General features: G+C 44.9%; 1 protein-coding gene across 1 annotated transcript in view; it reads right to left on the bottom strand.

The window, feature by feature from the left end:
• Positions 1-246: 246 nt before the first annotated feature.
• DGL1 (dolichyl-diphosphooligosaccharide-protein glycosyltransferase 48kDa subunit family protein) overlaps positions 247-17,316 on the bottom strand; it is a 57,611-nt gene continuing 40,541 nt past the window's right edge. Inside the window, exons 13-14 of the mRNA XM_086787931.1 lie at positions 725-808; positions 247-636 (exon numbers count right to left, since the gene is read on the bottom strand). Coding sequence (XP_086644057.1) covers positions 589-636; positions 725-808 — 132 coding nt within the window. The 3' untranslated portion in view covers positions 247-588. The remainder of the gene's footprint in view (positions 637-724; positions 809-17,316) is intronic.

A 17,316-nucleotide genomic window follows, 5' to 3' on the forward strand; every position in this document is an offset into this window, starting at 1 on the left:
GGTAAAGCTTTCCTCAAGCTCTTAACATGTAATGGCAAGGCATGTCTTCTTGTGATCCAAAGTTTCAGAGGTGAAGGGTAGACTCAACCGTTATAGATGGCTACCACTAGAAAGCATACACACAGAGGGTAGCTGGTATGCAATTATGGCAATTGCACCCTCTGAGTGTGTGCATTCTCTTAGTGCGAGTCTTCAAATGAAAGATAAAAACTACAGTTCACATCCACAAATTCTAGCAAGACGTGATCCATCAATTGTGTGTGTTCTGGTTGCAACCTTAAAACAGTTGTTGTACATCCAGTCAAAGCTTTTCATTAGGCAGACTACCTTTACATGGCAGCCTGCCAATTTCTGTTGCATCATAGAGCCCCAATAATTTTCTTGGGTGTAGTGATGTTACTAAACAACTATTTCACTCGAAAAATTTGACCTGATTTTTAAGGGAAAAAAACATTTAAGTTGCAGAATTGCTTTGACAGTCTCTTGTAAAGTGTTCCAGCAGTGGGGACATGACGGATTGGGCAGTTCCACTCTTGAGTGACTGTCGCCAAAGACACCTCAGCACAATTGACTAGACCGCAATGATGATCACTTGTGATAAAGAAACAGGACTCCAAAAACAAAGAAACCAAACATCTGCAAGCAAAAGACCAAGTAAGAAACACTCTGAATTGAAAAAAAACTGGCGTTCAACCATGTTGACAAAAAAGACGATGGACCATACCATTGAAAAGCATGCACTATAGTATGGGTATGCTGCCCGGATGAACCTCTCATATTCGTCGTGCCTGAAAGGTCGCACAGGAATCTGCAGTAAAGAAAACCGTTTCCCAATCAGCAAAGAGTTGGTGTAACATGAGTTTCCACAGTTCAACATGCAACTATGCTTTTTCAAGAGACACTCCCTATGCCTACGAACCTCATGCACATAAGCAGGCCACACATCTCTGGTCCTCATACACAATGACTCTCCGTAAAGAACCGAACCCCTTCCTAAACAAACAATGATAGCGCCCTTGAATCTCATGTTCTGCTGAATAATGGGGTGAAGCATGCTCGAACAATGGGGTAAAACATGCTCCTCTATGTCCACCTACTGTGTACTGATATCCCAAGCTCTCTTCAGAATCATTCCCTTGTGAGATCCACCTCTCAGCCTGTCTCTATGTAACTATTTGGCCCTCCTAGTTCTATTTCACATGATGGAACCCTTGCCCGGACAACAGACGGGTGGAAGAAGACATGGGGACAAGGACCATAAAGTTTGCTCAAGAAAAAGCATCAGTCTTGGTCAAAAAGCAAAGAAAGGCAAAAAGGCAAACTGCGTTGACTGCAAGCCAGGAACATTTCTGGCAAGAGGAGCCGAATGAAAAAGCAAAAAGCCGCAAAAGCGGGTCTAGGGCCAAAAAGCAAGGCCCGAAGTTAGAAAAGCAAAGCTAATCCCGCCCCGTATATGTGGTGAGTTTGTATCTAGCCCTTCGTGGTTGTATCTAGCCCTTTCTGGCTGTTTTTCATTGACTAATAGAAGGATATTTTTCCCGGGGAAAAAAAAAAGGGAAAGCTAAGGAACTGTGACAAAAGTTGAGTAATATTTTATTAAAAAACAAAAAAGGGAATGCAAAGAGTAAAAGGCAAAAGCAAAAGCATGGATAAGCTTTTGGCAAAAAGCAGGGCCCTCTTCAAGTAAAAAAAGGCTTGTACTTGTCTTGGAGCATCGGGAGCAAGATCATTGAGGAGCTCAAAGATCATCTACTTCATCATCATCATCAAGATCGTGGGAGAGTGCGAGAACATCATCATCATCAAGTATATTTTGAACGAGGAGTTTCTTCTACCACCGCCAGCCACTTATCATCTGTGCACTGCTTGTGAGCTGCTGCAGCCCCCTGTCACTATCATACCTGCTGTTGGAGTCCTGTACCGCTTACTGTTGGAGCTGTACGCAACAGCCTAGCTCCACCAAAACCTTAGCCACCTGATCCGCCAACTCATTGATGTATTGATCCTCACCAACATGCCCATGGATTGTTCCTGAATAAATTCCTAAAAAGGGGCAAGGCAAGTTCCATGCTCAATGTGGTGTACTGTGCAAAGTTCCCTAATCCCTTCTCTCTCTCCCTCCTCTCTATATCTTTATCTCTTGGATACGTGGTTGCGTCTGTCACAGCACGGCACGGCACGCCCCGCTGGGCTTACAGTGGTATCGAAACAAGATTTCTCTTGAAGAAATCTTTCTTGGGGTGACAGAGCCATGTCAAGAGCAAAGGGAGACCAAGGACCTAATGAAGTGAACAACTATGAGGCCGATCCATGACTTCAAGATGGGAACCTAGGCCATCGATCAATTACTCATGAAACCATGGCCATATCATCAAAAGAGTACTATGACTTTCAACAATTCAGAGGACTTCTTAGAGACAGAATTCCTTTTTTGGAGAAGGGAGGTTACAGGACCAAAGAAGGACTCAAATGTCTGAAGATTTCATCAAAGCTGGAGCCACCAAAGCCGAAGGAGATGAAGCTCATTTCTCGTGGAGGAAACCAGGGAGGCCATTCCTAGGCCTGCTATCTTAGTACAAGCCTCTTCAGGTCAAGCAAGAAGACAAGGAGACCAAAAGATCATCAGATTAACATGATGCCACAAAATTCATCAAGTTGTTTGCAATGGATGCTAGACCATTGCAAGTTTTGACAAAGAAAGTCGTGGGATCTTTGTGGATTAAAGTTGAAACAGAATTCTTTAAGGTATTGAAACTTTATGCTAGCAAAGGACCAATGTTGGTTATTCTAGATCTTTCTGTAGTTGAGCATGATGAAGATTGCATTAGAAGCAGTCTTGAACCAAGAAGGCCATACTGTGGCCTATGAACGTCAAAGACAAGAAGGTAGTAGATGCATTATCTTGGAGACCCCTGAGCCATTTCTATGGGTTACCATATGGATTTCACTTTGATGAGGAATCTTTATGCTACCAAAGAGGATTTCAAAGATGTTTTGGAACAGATTGCAAAATGAAGATTTGCCGACTTTTTATGTCATCAAAAAGGGGGTTATCTTATGATGCAAACCCGTCTATGTGAGACAGGATTTTGATGCCAAAAATGACTACAACTCAAGTTTGGGAGTATCTGCTGGCCTAGCAGAAAGGACATTAAGCTATATATTCTAGAATGTTAGGTCTGTCACAGAAGGTCAAGTTCGATCAGCAAAAGCTAACAAGATTATTGCACCCATTGACTGTTCTATGGGAGAGTATTGCTATGGATTTGATCTTTGGATTACCAAAGTCAGCGAATGATGATATATGGACCTTTTCAGGTTACCAAAAAGATCAACCATGTATATTATCGGTTGAACCTTTCAGATCAATAGAGGATACATAATGCCTTCCATGACAGTTTATTGAAACCATTTACAGGGTTACCCCAAGAGGAGCCTGTATTGGAGCATCCACCGGGGGTGGAAGAGCCAGAACAGCTTGAGTTTCATTCTATGAGAATTATTCGCTACGGGATGCGAAATGGATGTCAAAGGAGTACTTCAAGGACTATTCAGATATACTTCGAGCTTATGAGGAAGTGGTTGGTGCAGATATATTTCTAAGTATACAGGCATAGACGTCTTGTGACCTCTTCATTGTATAATTGGATTGGAATTGATCATTATTCTGCTTATAAAATGGTTACATGGACATGCTCTAGTTTGGGTGGCAACGATGTCCGACAGCCCAAGGAGCAAGACTTGTATTTGGGTAGCGACGATGCCATCCAATTGTACCTCTAGCCCTCTTCATTGTATAATTGGACTGGAATTGATCATTATTCTGCTTATAAAATGGTTACATGGACATGCTCTAGTTTGGGTGGCAACGATGTCCGATAGCCCAAGGAGCAAGATTTGTATTTGGGTAGCGACGATGCCACATGACTCATTGGATGGCAACGATGCCAAATATCTTGGACTTCACAGTCGGGTGGTCATTGTGACCAAATGGCCCAGATGACTGTATTGGATTTCTCATTCCGGCGGTAATTGCGACCAAATCGCCTAGATAATTGTATTGGATTTCACAGTTAAGCGATCATTGCGACCAGATGGCCCAGATGATTGTATTGGATTTCATAGTTGGGCGATCAATGCAACCAAATGGCCCAGATGACTATTGATGAACTCTCGCACGGTCCTAGTGACCAGATGGCCTTGAGAATAATCTAAGTGTAGGCATATGCTCACTTATGGTAGTGCTATGTGTGAACAGGGCTTAACCAAGGGCACTTTTTCCCATGTGGTTTTTCCCCTTGGACATCAAGTGTGAAAGGACACTCTTAACATATAATATTTTGTACTTCTATATTATATGGATGTGGCACACATGCAAGGGTTGACTTGCATTTTGTGGATACCACACTTTTGGCTCTCTCTCTCTCTCTCTCTCTCTCTCTCTCTCTCTCTCTCTCTCTCTCTCATTTCTGTGTGTGAGCTTCTCTACCCTGCACCTGACCCTAATGTGCAGGTTTGTGTGTGTGAGTGTGTGAGTCCAACACCCAACATTTGGTATCAGAGCTGGGAGCTGGCCCTAGAGTGGTGGCTGTGCAGAATCTGCAGAAAAAATTGCAAAATTCCGTCGACTGCGAATTTCCGTTCGACAGGTCTGTCGCTGCTCCACCGTCCGGCCGCCAGAAACGGGCGGCACTAGTGGGGAGCCCACCACCACCGCCCAGCTCGTGGGCGGCGCCGCCACCTACAGCCGCGGTTCTTCCGTCAACGCCCGCCGTTCTTCCGTCCGCGCCCCAGCCGGCTGCCCAGACCCGCCGACGCTTACCAACATTCCGTTCCAGCACACCACCGTCGACGTTCCGTTCCAGCCGTCTGCTCCGGCTCGACCCCGTCGACGTTCCGTTCCGGCCGACCACGTCCGGTGTCTCCGTTCAGGCCGTCGCCGTTCGCCGACTCGCTCGCCCGCCGTTCCGAAGTTCCGTTTGCTACGCCCGCCGTTTCGAAGTTCCGTTCGCTAGAGCCAGCGACCTGCCTGCAGCTCCAATGCTCTCTGGCTGGTCCGACACCAGCGACTTCGACTGCTCCACGCCCACGCTCTGCAGGCCTCCTCGACACCTGCAGCTACGCGTACCCTGTTCCACCTGGCTGCCAGCTACCCGGTTCACGCACTCGCCTGCAGCTAGTTGAGTCTCCATCTGCAACGACTCTCGACATTTGCAGCTTTGAGTCTTCCTCATCGTTGAGTCTCCAGCTCTGCTGGCTCCCCCTACTCAACTGTCTGCTCCAAGCCTGCTGCCCTTGTCTGAAGGTATTTCTCTGTCAAAATTTTTTATCAAACCCAAATACAAAATCTGCAGCCATTGCAGTGCAGGTCATATGCCGATTTTGCAGACAATGAATGCTGTGCAAGTCAGATTGAAAGGAAAATTGCAGATGAAATTTGGGGGTTTTTGAAATTGAGGTCAAAATCAGCAAATTGAACCTCTCTAATTTGCAAAAATTTGGGGGTTTTCAAAATTGAGGTCAAAATTGGCAAATTGAACCTCTTTCACTTGCAAAAATTTGGGGTTTTTGTGAAAATTGGCCAATTAGATGCACATTGAAGCGATTGGAGTGCATAAAAATTGGGGATATTCTGATTGGAGCATGTAATTGGGCATTACAGCTGCGATTTGTCACGTATGTATACACATTGGGTGTAATTGGACAATTTGGTGCAGGTTTACACTTGCTTTGGTTTGCAGGCATACATTTGCACAGGACATTTGGTTGCCTGGCAGTGCACATTGGTGCTTGGTTTGCTTGCAGATATATTTTGTTGACATGGCACAAAATGCTACAGATGTATTTGGTGTGCTCACCCAGGAGGACAAGCTGGATGGATCTAACTACTCCCTCTGGAGTTTTATGATCCGTAATTTGCTGGTAGCCAAAGGGCTTTGGGGCATCGTGTGTGGTGATGACACACGCCCACTTACCATACAGCCAGCCACGCCTCAAAGGGGAGGTGCTCAAAGAGCTCCTGATGTAGATCCTGCTCCCACACAAGAGCAGAAGAGATGGGACTCTAGAGATGCACAGGCCATGTCATTGATAGCCCTTTCAGTGAAAAGGACTATTATTCCGCACATTCGTTCGTGCAAGACATCGAAGCTTGCATGGGACACATTGGAAGCAATGTATCAGGTACGCAACGAGGCAAGAGTTACCTACTTGAAGAGGCAATTGGATCTTCTTTCTATGGATGAGGGTGACTCCATGGCAGATCATCTCACCAAAGTGAAAGATTTGCAGGAACAATTGCTCAACATTGATGAGGTTATCCCAGACAGACAGATGGTCACCAACACTCTTCATTCTTTACCGCCTTCCTACTTGGGCTTTCACCCCTCTCTCAACCTCTCGATCAGAGGAGGTGGTGATCCCGTCACTTTTGAAGAGCTCGTGGGTTTACTCTTGCAGGAAGAGCAAACAAGAGCAAACATATCGAGCAACCGTGGTGGAGAAAAGGCATTTACAGCCAAGGATAAGGGTAAAGCAAAGAGCTTTAAGCATGGGGGACAACAGTCTAGCAAGGCTGGTCATGGACAGCCCTCTTCTAGTGGTGAAACTTCGAGCCACATCACTTCATGCAAAGATGTATTTCAGCACTTGGTTTATGCTTCAAATGGCCGCACTATATCTGTACAGATCATACCACATATCCAATAAAGGGAATTGGTAATGTCATACTTATTGCAGCCAATGGTGCCAATATATGTATGAAAAATGTATTGTATGTTCCAGGGATAAAGAAAAATCTGCTCTCCGTCTCAGCCATAAACGACCAAGGTTTAAAGGTTGAATTTGAAGATGGGAAGTGTTTGGTAAAAGACCCATCAAAGGGTTATGAAATAGTCACTTCTGGAACACGATACAAAGGCTTGTATAAGCTGGACAGCTATGACAAGCGCACTTATGATGCAAATACAGTGGCTGTCCACACTCCTGCTATGCATGATGCAGAGCTATGGCATGCTCGTTTTGGGCATGTAAATTTTCAGAGTTTGATGCTTTTGCAGAAGCATCATATGGTTGATAATATGCCGCCTCTTGAGTCTCCGCCAAGACATGTATGTGAGGGGTGTATTTTGGGAAAGATGCAACGGAAACCATTCCCCAAAGATGGAGCTGTTAGAGCTGAAAGTAAATTATAGCTCATACATAGTGATGTATGTGGCCCAATGCGGACACCATCCATAGGGGGGCATCTTTACTTTGTCACATTCATTGATGACTACTCCAGGTTTGCTTCGGCTTACCCTTTGAAAGCAAAAGAAGATGTGTTTACATGCTTTCGACACTTTGTAGCAATGGCTGAAAATATGTGTGCATGTAAAGTCCAAACACTCCGCTCAGATAGAGGTGGAGAATACATGTCAAATGCATTCAAGGATTATATGCTACAAAAGGGCATCAAACACCAATGTACTGTGCCTTATACACCGCAGCAGAATGGTGTAGCTGAGAGGAAAAAAAGATCTCTCATGGAGATGGCAAGATGCATGGTGAAAGCACAAAAGTTGCCTCACAAATTTTGGATGGAAGCTATAATGTGTGCAACTCGTGTGTTGAACAGGTGTCCAACAAAAGCTTTGAAAACCATAACACCATTTGAGGCTTGGTATAGCCGAAAGCCTACAGTGGATTATATGCGTACATTTGGGTGTTTGGCATATGCACATGTGCCAGAACAACTCCGAACAAAGCTTGATGACAAAGCAATTAAATGCATTTTTGTGGGCTACAGCAATGAGAGCAAAGGATACCGTCTTTATAATCCAACTACACGAAGGATTTTTGTGAGTAGAGATGTGGTATTTGCTGAAAATTCAGAACAGCCCATGGTCAGCTTGTATAAAAGCAATGATACAAGCATACAGGACATGTTTGATGGACTTTTACCCATTGCAATTAGGAGGGATTCAGATCAGCCAGCCCCTACACAAGAGAATCCACGTGTAGAACATGTGGACCAGCCAGCCATTCAGCCCCCTTCTGTGGAAGAAGTGGAAGATCTTGTCAGGGAAGAGCAAACAGCCATACACACAGCCAAGTCAGTGCCAAGATGGTTGCTGAAAACTTTGCAAGAAAGCAAACTTGCAGCTCCACTCACAGGTAGAACAAGGGCTAGTTCCAGCCGTGCTTTGAATGTACATCGTGGGGAGTCTGCATTCGCAATGGGTGGTCTCTTTGATTCAGAAGAGCCTTCTTCTTATGAAGAAGCACATGAGAATGAGCATTGGTTGCAAGCTATGCAAGCTGAAATTTCTTCTATCATGAAGAATAATACATGGGATCTTGTGGAATTGCCTAAAGGCAAGCATGTAATTGGAACAAAGTGGGTGTACAAAGTCAAAAGAAAGTCTGATGGTACTATTGACAGGTACAAAGCAAGACTTGTGGGTAAAGGCTACTCCCAAAAAAAGGGAATAGATTATGAAGAGACTTTTGCTCCTACTTCGAGAATGACCACAATAAGATCTGTGATTGCATTGGCTGCCCATAAAGGATGGAAAGTGCATCAATTGGATATCAAAACTGCATTCTTAAATGGGGATTTACAGGAGGAAGTATATGTAAATCAGCCCATTGGTTTTGTAGTTCCTGGTGAGGAACATAAAGTATGCAGGTTGCACAAAGCATTGTATGGGTTAAAGCAAGCTCCAAGAGCTTGGTATGATAAGATACATGCTCATCTAACCAGCCAAGGTTATGAGAATAGTCCAGCTGAAAGCACATTGTATGTGAAGAAAACCGATGCCGATATTCTCATAGTCATCTTGTATGTAGATGACGTGCTCATTACAGGTACTAGCAAAGCACAAATTTCAGATTTCAAATCTGATTTGAAAGCTGAATTTGATATGTCAGATTTGGGGCCTTTACACTACTATCTCGGCATCCGGTTTATGCATACAGATGATGGCATTGTTATGCAGCAAACTAAGTACATAAAAAGTTTGCTAAAAAGGTTTCACATGGATGAATGTAATCCCATTTCTACTCCGGTAGAACCAGGTGTACGGCTTACTATGCATGATATTGGAGAGCCTTTTGAGGCCAGCATTTACAACCAGGCAATGGGATGCCTCATTTACTTGTGTAACACCAGGCCAGACATATCTTTTGGGTTGTCTTTGTTGAGCAAATTCATGCACAGCCCAGGCACAAAGCATTGGCAAGCAGTCAAACGCATTTTTCGTTATCTTAAGGGTACCTTGGATCTTGGTTTGTTCTATCCCAGGGGGGACAGCTTGCAGCTTTATGCATACAGTGATTCAGATTGGGCTGGTGATTATGATACCAGGCAATCCACCAGTGGGAATTGTTTTTTTCTTGGCAGCTCATGCATATCTTGGTTGAGTAAAAAGCAACCCACTGTTGCTACATCTACTTGTGAGGCTGAGTACAGGGCAGTCTTTACAGCTACAGTAGATTGTGTATGGTTGAGGAGACTATTGGCTGATCTTCGTCAGTGTCAGCAGACACCCACCACCATTCTCACTGATAGCCAGAGTGCTATGGCCGTGGCACGAAATCCAGTATTTCATGCACGTACCAAGCACATAGAGATTCATTATCACTATGTCAAAGAGAGGCTACATGCAGGGGAGATCAGTTTATCTTATTGCCCTACACAGGATAATGTTGCAGATCTATTCACAAAGGCTTTACCTCGAGAAAAGTTTGAAGCTTTTCGCAAAGCTTTGGGCTTACTCTCATACAGAGAGTGATCTGCTACCTTGTACAGGTTCACACTTCCACTACAGGGGGGATTTGTAGGCATATGCTCACTTATGGTAGTGCTATGTGTGAACTGGGCTTAACCAAGGGCACTTTTTCCCATGTGGTTTTTCCCCTTGGACATCAAGTGTGAAAGGACACTCTAACATATAATATTTTGTACTTCTATATTATATGGATGTGGCACACATGCAAGGGTTGACTTGCATTTTGTGGATACCACACTTTTGGCTCTCTCTCTCTCTCTCTCTCTCTCTCTCTCTCTCTCTCTCTCTCTCTCTCTCTCTCTCTCATTTCTGTGTGTGAGCTTCTCTACCCTGCACCTAACCCTAATGTGCAGGTTTGTGTGTGTGAGTGTGTTAGTCCAACACCCAACACTAAGTGGTTTCCCTCGGGAGCCAAATAGCTGAGCACGGTTTTCGATGAAACCAGACAAGACAATCCATGAACAGGAGGATAATTGCTTGTGCACTGCGTACTAATGTATGTTTGAATTTCTTTGAATTTGTGTTGTTTTTTATGCTTGGATTTATGGCATGTGATAGTCCACTGGGCTCCAAACTACCCAATAGACACGAATAATGCATACTTGTTTGTTGATTAGCTTGTGTCTAGTTTTTGCAACAGGTAAGTATTCATTTATTTTATCTAAAACATGTGACAGACCCTCGAGAAGTACCATCAAATACAAAGCTATTGGTTAAAGAAAAGGCATAGGCCAGATGAGCAGATGACACCACAAATATGGAGAAAGACCAAATGCACAAGCTCACTCCACATGGCTAGTACTGGAAGTTGGAACATATCACAACTTGGAACACTTGCAATCTGCAATTGAGGACAATTGTGATGTAAGAGGGAGGAAATGCAACTATTTGGCCCTCCTAGCTCTATTTCACATGATGAACCCTTGCTTGGACACCAGACATGTGAAAGAAGGCATGGAGATAGGGACCGTAAAGTTTGCTCAAGAAAAAGCATCAAGCTTGGTCAAAAAGCAAAGAAAAGCAAAGAAAAGCAAAAAGTCAAACTAGGTTGACTACGAGCTAGGCAAGAGGAGACTGAGCCAAACGAAAAAGCAAAAAGCCGCTTTTTCAAAAAGCAAGTCTAGGGCCAAAAAGCAAGGCCCTAGAGTTAGAAAAGCAAAGCTAAAGAACTATGACAAAAGTTGAGTAATATTTTATTAAAAAGCAAAAAAGGGAAAACCAAAGAGTAAAAGGAAAAAGCAAAAGCATGGATAAGCTTTTGGCAAAAAGCAGGGCCCCCTTTAAGTATTAAAAGGCCCTTGTACCTCTCTTGTAGCATTGGGAGCAAGATCATTGAAGGAGCTTGAAGATCATCATCTACTTCATTATCATCATCAAGATCGTGGGAGAGTGCGAAACATCATCATCATCACGTATATTTTGAACGAGGAGTTTCTTCTACCGCCGCCAGCCACTTATCATCAGTGCACCGCTTGTGAGATGCTGCAGCCCCCTGTCACTATCATATCTGCTGTTGGAGTCCTATGCCGCTTACTGTTGGAGCTGTGCGCAATAGCCTGCCTCCGCCAAAACCTCAGCAACTTGATCCACCTCTACCTACTGCTTAGCCAGAGCAGCCAGCGGCTTCAACCATCGCCTACACCAGGCTCCAGCTTCAGCCAGCGCTGCCAGCTTCGGCCGCCTTCTGCGTAGAACCTCCAGCACTCTGTACACCTACCTCCAGCGCCATTTTACAAGACTGAACTGCCGCCTAGGCTGCTGCTGCTGCCACCTGACTATTGCCAAACGCTGCCTCTGTGCTGTTTACGCCATCTGAAACAGAGAAGCAGCCGCTGACTGAACCACCTGCTGCCACCTAAAGCTCTGTTTGTACCTTCTGAACAGTATTGCCATCTGTTGCTGGATCACATGTGCGCCCGTATGCCACTTGCCACCTACCTGCTATATTGTTGAGGAATCTCCACTTGGCCGCTATCATTGGATATCTGTGCCATTCAACTACGTGGAAACAACCCTGGATAATACACCGTTGTTCAAGCCTACTTGTAGGATTGCCTCTATTCCAGTTTAGGCAACAGAATCCATAGTCGGTCAGCATATACTCCTCCATCTACACACATCTCCTGTGTACTTTGTGTACAAGCTTGGAGTTTCTTGGATCTGGTACTAGCCCGGGGAGAGATTCTTGTGGGTCATCCCCGTGGTGTGCTCGGCATCAGAGATCTTGTGCCTCGACATCGACTCCAACTTGGGTTTCTACATCAACATATTTGTTTGCTTTTGTACTCATTGATATATTTATCATGTCCAGCGTGCCCATGGATTGTTCCTGAATAAATTCGTGAAAGGGGCCAAGGCATGTTCCCCGCTCAGTGTGTTGTACTGTGCAAAGTTCCCTAATCCCTTCTCTCTCTCCCCCCTCTCTCTATATCTTTATCTCTTGGATACGTGGTTGAGTCTGTCACGGCACACCCCGTTGAACAAAATGACCACGGCTAGTGTGAAGACCATAACCTTGGTTTTGCCAAGGGTAACAGCCTCTATCATGGCAGAACTCATGTCAGGAGGGAAAGATCCAAGGGCGAGTATGGACTGATTGGGGTGGATTTAGCAGCCCAATAGCTGCCTAAAAGTGCCCAAGGAAATGCACCAATGGATGGGACACAAGTTGAACACGATACATTTTTCTCAATTTATACCTCGATCTATTACTCCCCAAGCAATTGGAGTCAGGTGTAAACTAGCATTTGCTGAGCCCGATCCTCTTCGATGCAAGCAGAGCATCAAGTACCTCCAGAAGGCTGTTTTCCTCAGCATTTCTCAGAGGACAGCAAAACCAGCACTTGGTCATGCATTGTGGCCTTCTGCACAACTTGCATGGTACAAATCTGCATTTGGATTGGTGATATCACTAAATATATTCTTGATTTGGAAATATTTAGTACTGTAGGTCTACATAGTCTTCTCTTTTGTGAGTTTGTCAAGTTTAATTGGCATAATTTTTCTAAGAATTACTCCATTCAGCTTCTGCAATCATGTTACATTTACCAAGGTTAACTGTAAGGTCTTTGTCACGGAAAAACTTATGTGAGGCATCTAAATGGTGTTGCAACCCCTCTTGAGAGAGTAACAAGAGTACCACATCATCTGCATAAAAAGGGTAGAGATCACTGTCTCTACTAATGTACATCCAACCCCTCCAAAATCAACAAAATCAGTCAATTCATCCATGTGAAGTCCAAAGAGTGTAGGGATCCCCGTTTCACTCAGATAGTGAAATGAAGCTTCTCTAAGAGCCCCTCCAGTGTGCAGACTTTACAAGTTAACTATTCAATCTCCTCTAAGAGCCCCTCAAGCATGCGGACATTACAAGTGACTTGCTCATATAGTGCCATAGTGACCCATATAACTAGCTCTTCCACATCTAGCTGCCTCGATCTCATGATCAATTGAGTTCATGGGACTATGTCAACAGCTTTATAAAAATCCACAATGCAACAACATAAAATCTTCCCTTCGTGCTTGGCTTCCTGACCTGTTTGCAAGCAAGCCTTCTCGGTGAGCCTAGAAAGATCACTGATATTCATCCCTTGGGGCGTAGATACTACCACGTAGAGTTTGATTCGCCTACAACATCAAAAAAAGTCATGTAGCTGAGTCCCCTCGCATTGCCTATGGCCTAAGCCTCATTTGCGAGGTGGCAACATGGCTAAAACCCAGCATCCGACCCTCTGTCTGGCGTCTCTGGCTTTCCCGTGACAATTTGCTTTCTTGGTCTCAAGAAGGAACACCTTCCTCTCCTCCCGGTGATAGGTGGTGTTATTGGGATAGTGATGGAATCCCTCCAATAGCCACTTCCATTGTGTCAAAGATAAGGCTTTTAAGCCTATATGTCACATGTGCCCTACACTACGGTGCTATGTGACACACTGGCTCAGCATTCAAAGTAAAATATTATACAGCATTAATACCCTTTTTAGAAATATTTGTCATATGCCATGGCCCCATTGTAAGCCCCAATCCCAGACATGTCAGGCACGAGCTATGTGGGTCAATCTCCCGGCCTTAGGTGTTATGGTCAATCCCTAAACCCACTTGGAGAACAATACAGTGCGATTGTTCAACATATAATCGTACAATCGCTAGGCCGCGGCACTAGGCGAGACATTATCACACAATACAGGCAATATTGGCACGACGTCGTGCGGCACAACCTCGGCGCTTCAACCTATCTATGAGGGATCGACCTATGCGAGACATTATGGGATGAGTCTATCTCAGCTGCTTCCCATAGCCTACCATTTTTACAGTTCCACACTTTTATCAGATATGCCTTTTTCTGGCAGTTGTATCAAGCCACTAGTTCCTCTTTGGCCACATGTTATAGCTAGTTGTTTTTCAGTTTATGCTGTTCGTTTTCTACTCGGGACATTTAGTTTCCTTGAGTTTTAGATGTACTGGTACTTTTGTCTCAAAGGCCACTTTGTCTTATAGACGTTAATATATCTTTCTCTCTCTTCTCTCTCTCTCTCTCTCTCTCTCTCTCAGAGCTCTTTTTGAGCAAGGACAACTCAGAAGCTTGGCACATTCTTGAAGAAAAAAGAGCACCTCCACCTATCACAGATCCTAGCCTTTGGTAAGCCTATGCACAACAGTTGTATGATGTGTCAAACCAACCTATACCACAAATGTCACGCATCCCTCGGCCTATATCATCTTATCTCTTTGATTCCCCCAATGTCACTAGGGCTCTTAAAAAGCTGCATAATGGGACAGCAAAAGATCATGAGGATCTACGCGCTGAATATTTTGCCCATAGGCACCACGTATTGGCTCCCATTCTTGCCAATCTTTTTAACAGAGCACTCTCTGAAGGCTTCCCACCCTCCTGGACTACCAACACCATTGTCCCCATCCACAAAGCAAGAGACCCCACGGACCCAAGTACTACAGGACTATCATGATTGGTCACACAATGGCCAAAATCTATGGACTAGTACTGGAGGACATGATGAGCTCTATGGCAGAGAGGATGGGAAACATAGCATCAAGCCAAGCAGGCTTCAGGAGAAACTTCTCAACGCTGGACCATATCTTTACTTTACGAGCAATCATAGAGGAGGCGAGGTCCTCAAAGAGACATGTGTATTGCTGCTTTGTGGATTTCCGCAAAGCCCTTGACTCCGTCTCTTGATCCCGTCTCATAGGACGCTTGCAGAAGCTCTAGTTCTCACATGAGATGATATGGGGTGTGATGGCACTATATGAGGCAGTACACGGCCGAGTACGTGCACCTGGTGGGACCTCGGGAGGGTTAAGCAAGGCTGCCCACTCTCACCTACATTCTTTGGCCTATACATTGATGAGATTGCAGTATTTGTGGATAGTTTCGGAGGTAGAGGTTCACCATTGGCTCAGACAGTAGTGCCCATATTGCTGTATGTTGACAACATTGTCTTGATCTCTGATTCAGCAGAGGGTTTATAGAAACATTTAAATGCATTGGACAGATTTTGCGGGGAGAGAGACCTTACGGTCAATTTGGGCAAAATCAAGGTTATGGTCTTCAACACATCTTCTGCAGTCGCCTCACAATTTTCTTTCATATACAGAGATGCCCCAGTGGAGATTGTGCAGAAGTATGTATACCTAGTAGTCACTGTTACGACCCTGTGTTTTTCTCTAGACAGAAAGCAGGTGGGCACGGGCACGGGATGGATAGTGTGAATGGCATCCGTTTGGATTTGAAACGGAAACCCATATGTGGCCAGCCCAAGTGTCAAAGGGACAAAAAGGGACTTTAAAGTTTGTAAGGTTTTAAAACCTTGGATGAGTAAAAAATAATAATAAGTTTTCTTTGGAGGATGTGCTTTTGCTATTGCTTTTAGTTTTTGTAGAAAAGCAAACTGAATCGCATCCTTGATACAAAGCGAAGGGTGGTAGAGTCGAGGTGGTGGTGTTTGGCACGCTTCTCCTTGGATAGCAGCTTGCCAGAGAGCACAAGCGACACCCAGGGCTGCAGCAAATATGTGTGGTCTTGGAGGGGCTGAACAACACATGGACTCTTGCTAGAGTCGAGCTGGAGTTACATGGTTCCCTTTTCTGGTCGGGCTACTTACGCTGGATTGCAGGCGGACTGTGGGAGAGGCAGAAGCGCACAGGTGGTGCACAGAGATGCAGGCAGAGTTTCGCTCTCTCTCCTCCTCGCTTGGCACACAAGCAGGTTGGCCTACAAGCGACACACAGAACTGCAGCGCAGGGTTTAACCTCTCTTTCTTGGTGAAAAGCCAGGCGGGCACAGGAGGGCTGAACTGCAGGCACACGAGGAAGCGCTGGAACATACACAGGCGCAGTAGATTATCTTGGACAGGCTTGCTTTTTGGGAGGGAAGGTGGTTGCAAGGCTGTATGCTGCGCATGTGCAAACTAGGTTGCAGGAGGCGTTTCTCACGCCCTCTCTCCCTTGGAAGGATGTGGGCTGCAGGAAGTGCACATGGGCTGAGAGCCGAGAAGTTTCTCTCTCTCCCTCTCTCTCTCTCTCTCTCTCTCTCTCTCTCTCTCTCTCTCTCATCGTGGATTGCAGGCCCTGGTGCGTGGATATTGTTCTCTCTCTCTCTCTCCCCCTCACTCAGCTCTTCTTCTTCTCGGTTCGTGGGCTGATCTACCTGGTCTCTTGTGAGAGAGAGACGTGACAGCCTTAGTATGGAAGAAAGAAAGCAGTATGACTCGACAGTTGGATTGTTCTTTGGGGCTGATCAAAGATCGTTCAACTTGGAAGTGCCATCACAGTTGAAGAGATTTGGATACAGAGACCCAGCTACATATACACGGGATGATGTTCATGGAAGAGATGTGTTCCTCTTCGATTTGAACTTATGTGTATTCAGGGGTTGCTTGACACGTCTTCTATCTCTCTCTCTGGGTTATGGAAAAGCACAGGGTATTGCTATGGAAATCAACCCTAGTTTTGGCACCATGATTAGATGGTGTATCTGTGGCTTTCTCATGGAAACAGGATATTGATTTTTCGAGAGGAAACAGGACTTTGGTATTGAGGAAAAAGGCCTACGGTTTATGGGATACAGGTCTTTGGTTTATCAGATACAGGTCTTTGGTTTCATGTGGAAAGCATGTCTTTGGATTCGTGTGAACAGGTTGTAGTCTTCTCGAGGTTACATGCAAGCTGTGACTATAGGGAAGGACATATGGTTTGGTACAGGCCTGCTGCTGTTTGGGAAAGGGTTTGAGGGATCCATGGTAGAGATGGAGAAGACCTTTTCAAGCAGGGAGGTGTTGTACAGGTGTGCCTTCTCCATGGTATGCTGCGCTGTAATAACGAGAGTGCTCTTTTGGAAGTCCTAGGTGAAACTATTGGAAGTCGTGGGTGAAACTATAAGGGATCCTATTGGTGGAGGATTCTACAAGTTGTACTTTGTACTCAAATTTGATCAAGTAAAGAAATATCGCAAGGGACGCCACTACGTTTTGGGGCCAATTGGTGTCCTTGTATTGTTTGCGGGAGCACTCTAGCTCCCCCTATTTGTTTT

Source organism: Cibotium barometz, chromosome 51 (genome assembly GCF_041138505.1).
Source record: "Cibotium barometz isolate CiBa-2024 chromosome 51, ASM4113850v1, whole genome shotgun sequence".
NCBI lineage: Eukaryota > Viridiplantae > Streptophyta > Polypodiopsida > Cyatheales > Cibotiaceae > Cibotium > Cibotium barometz.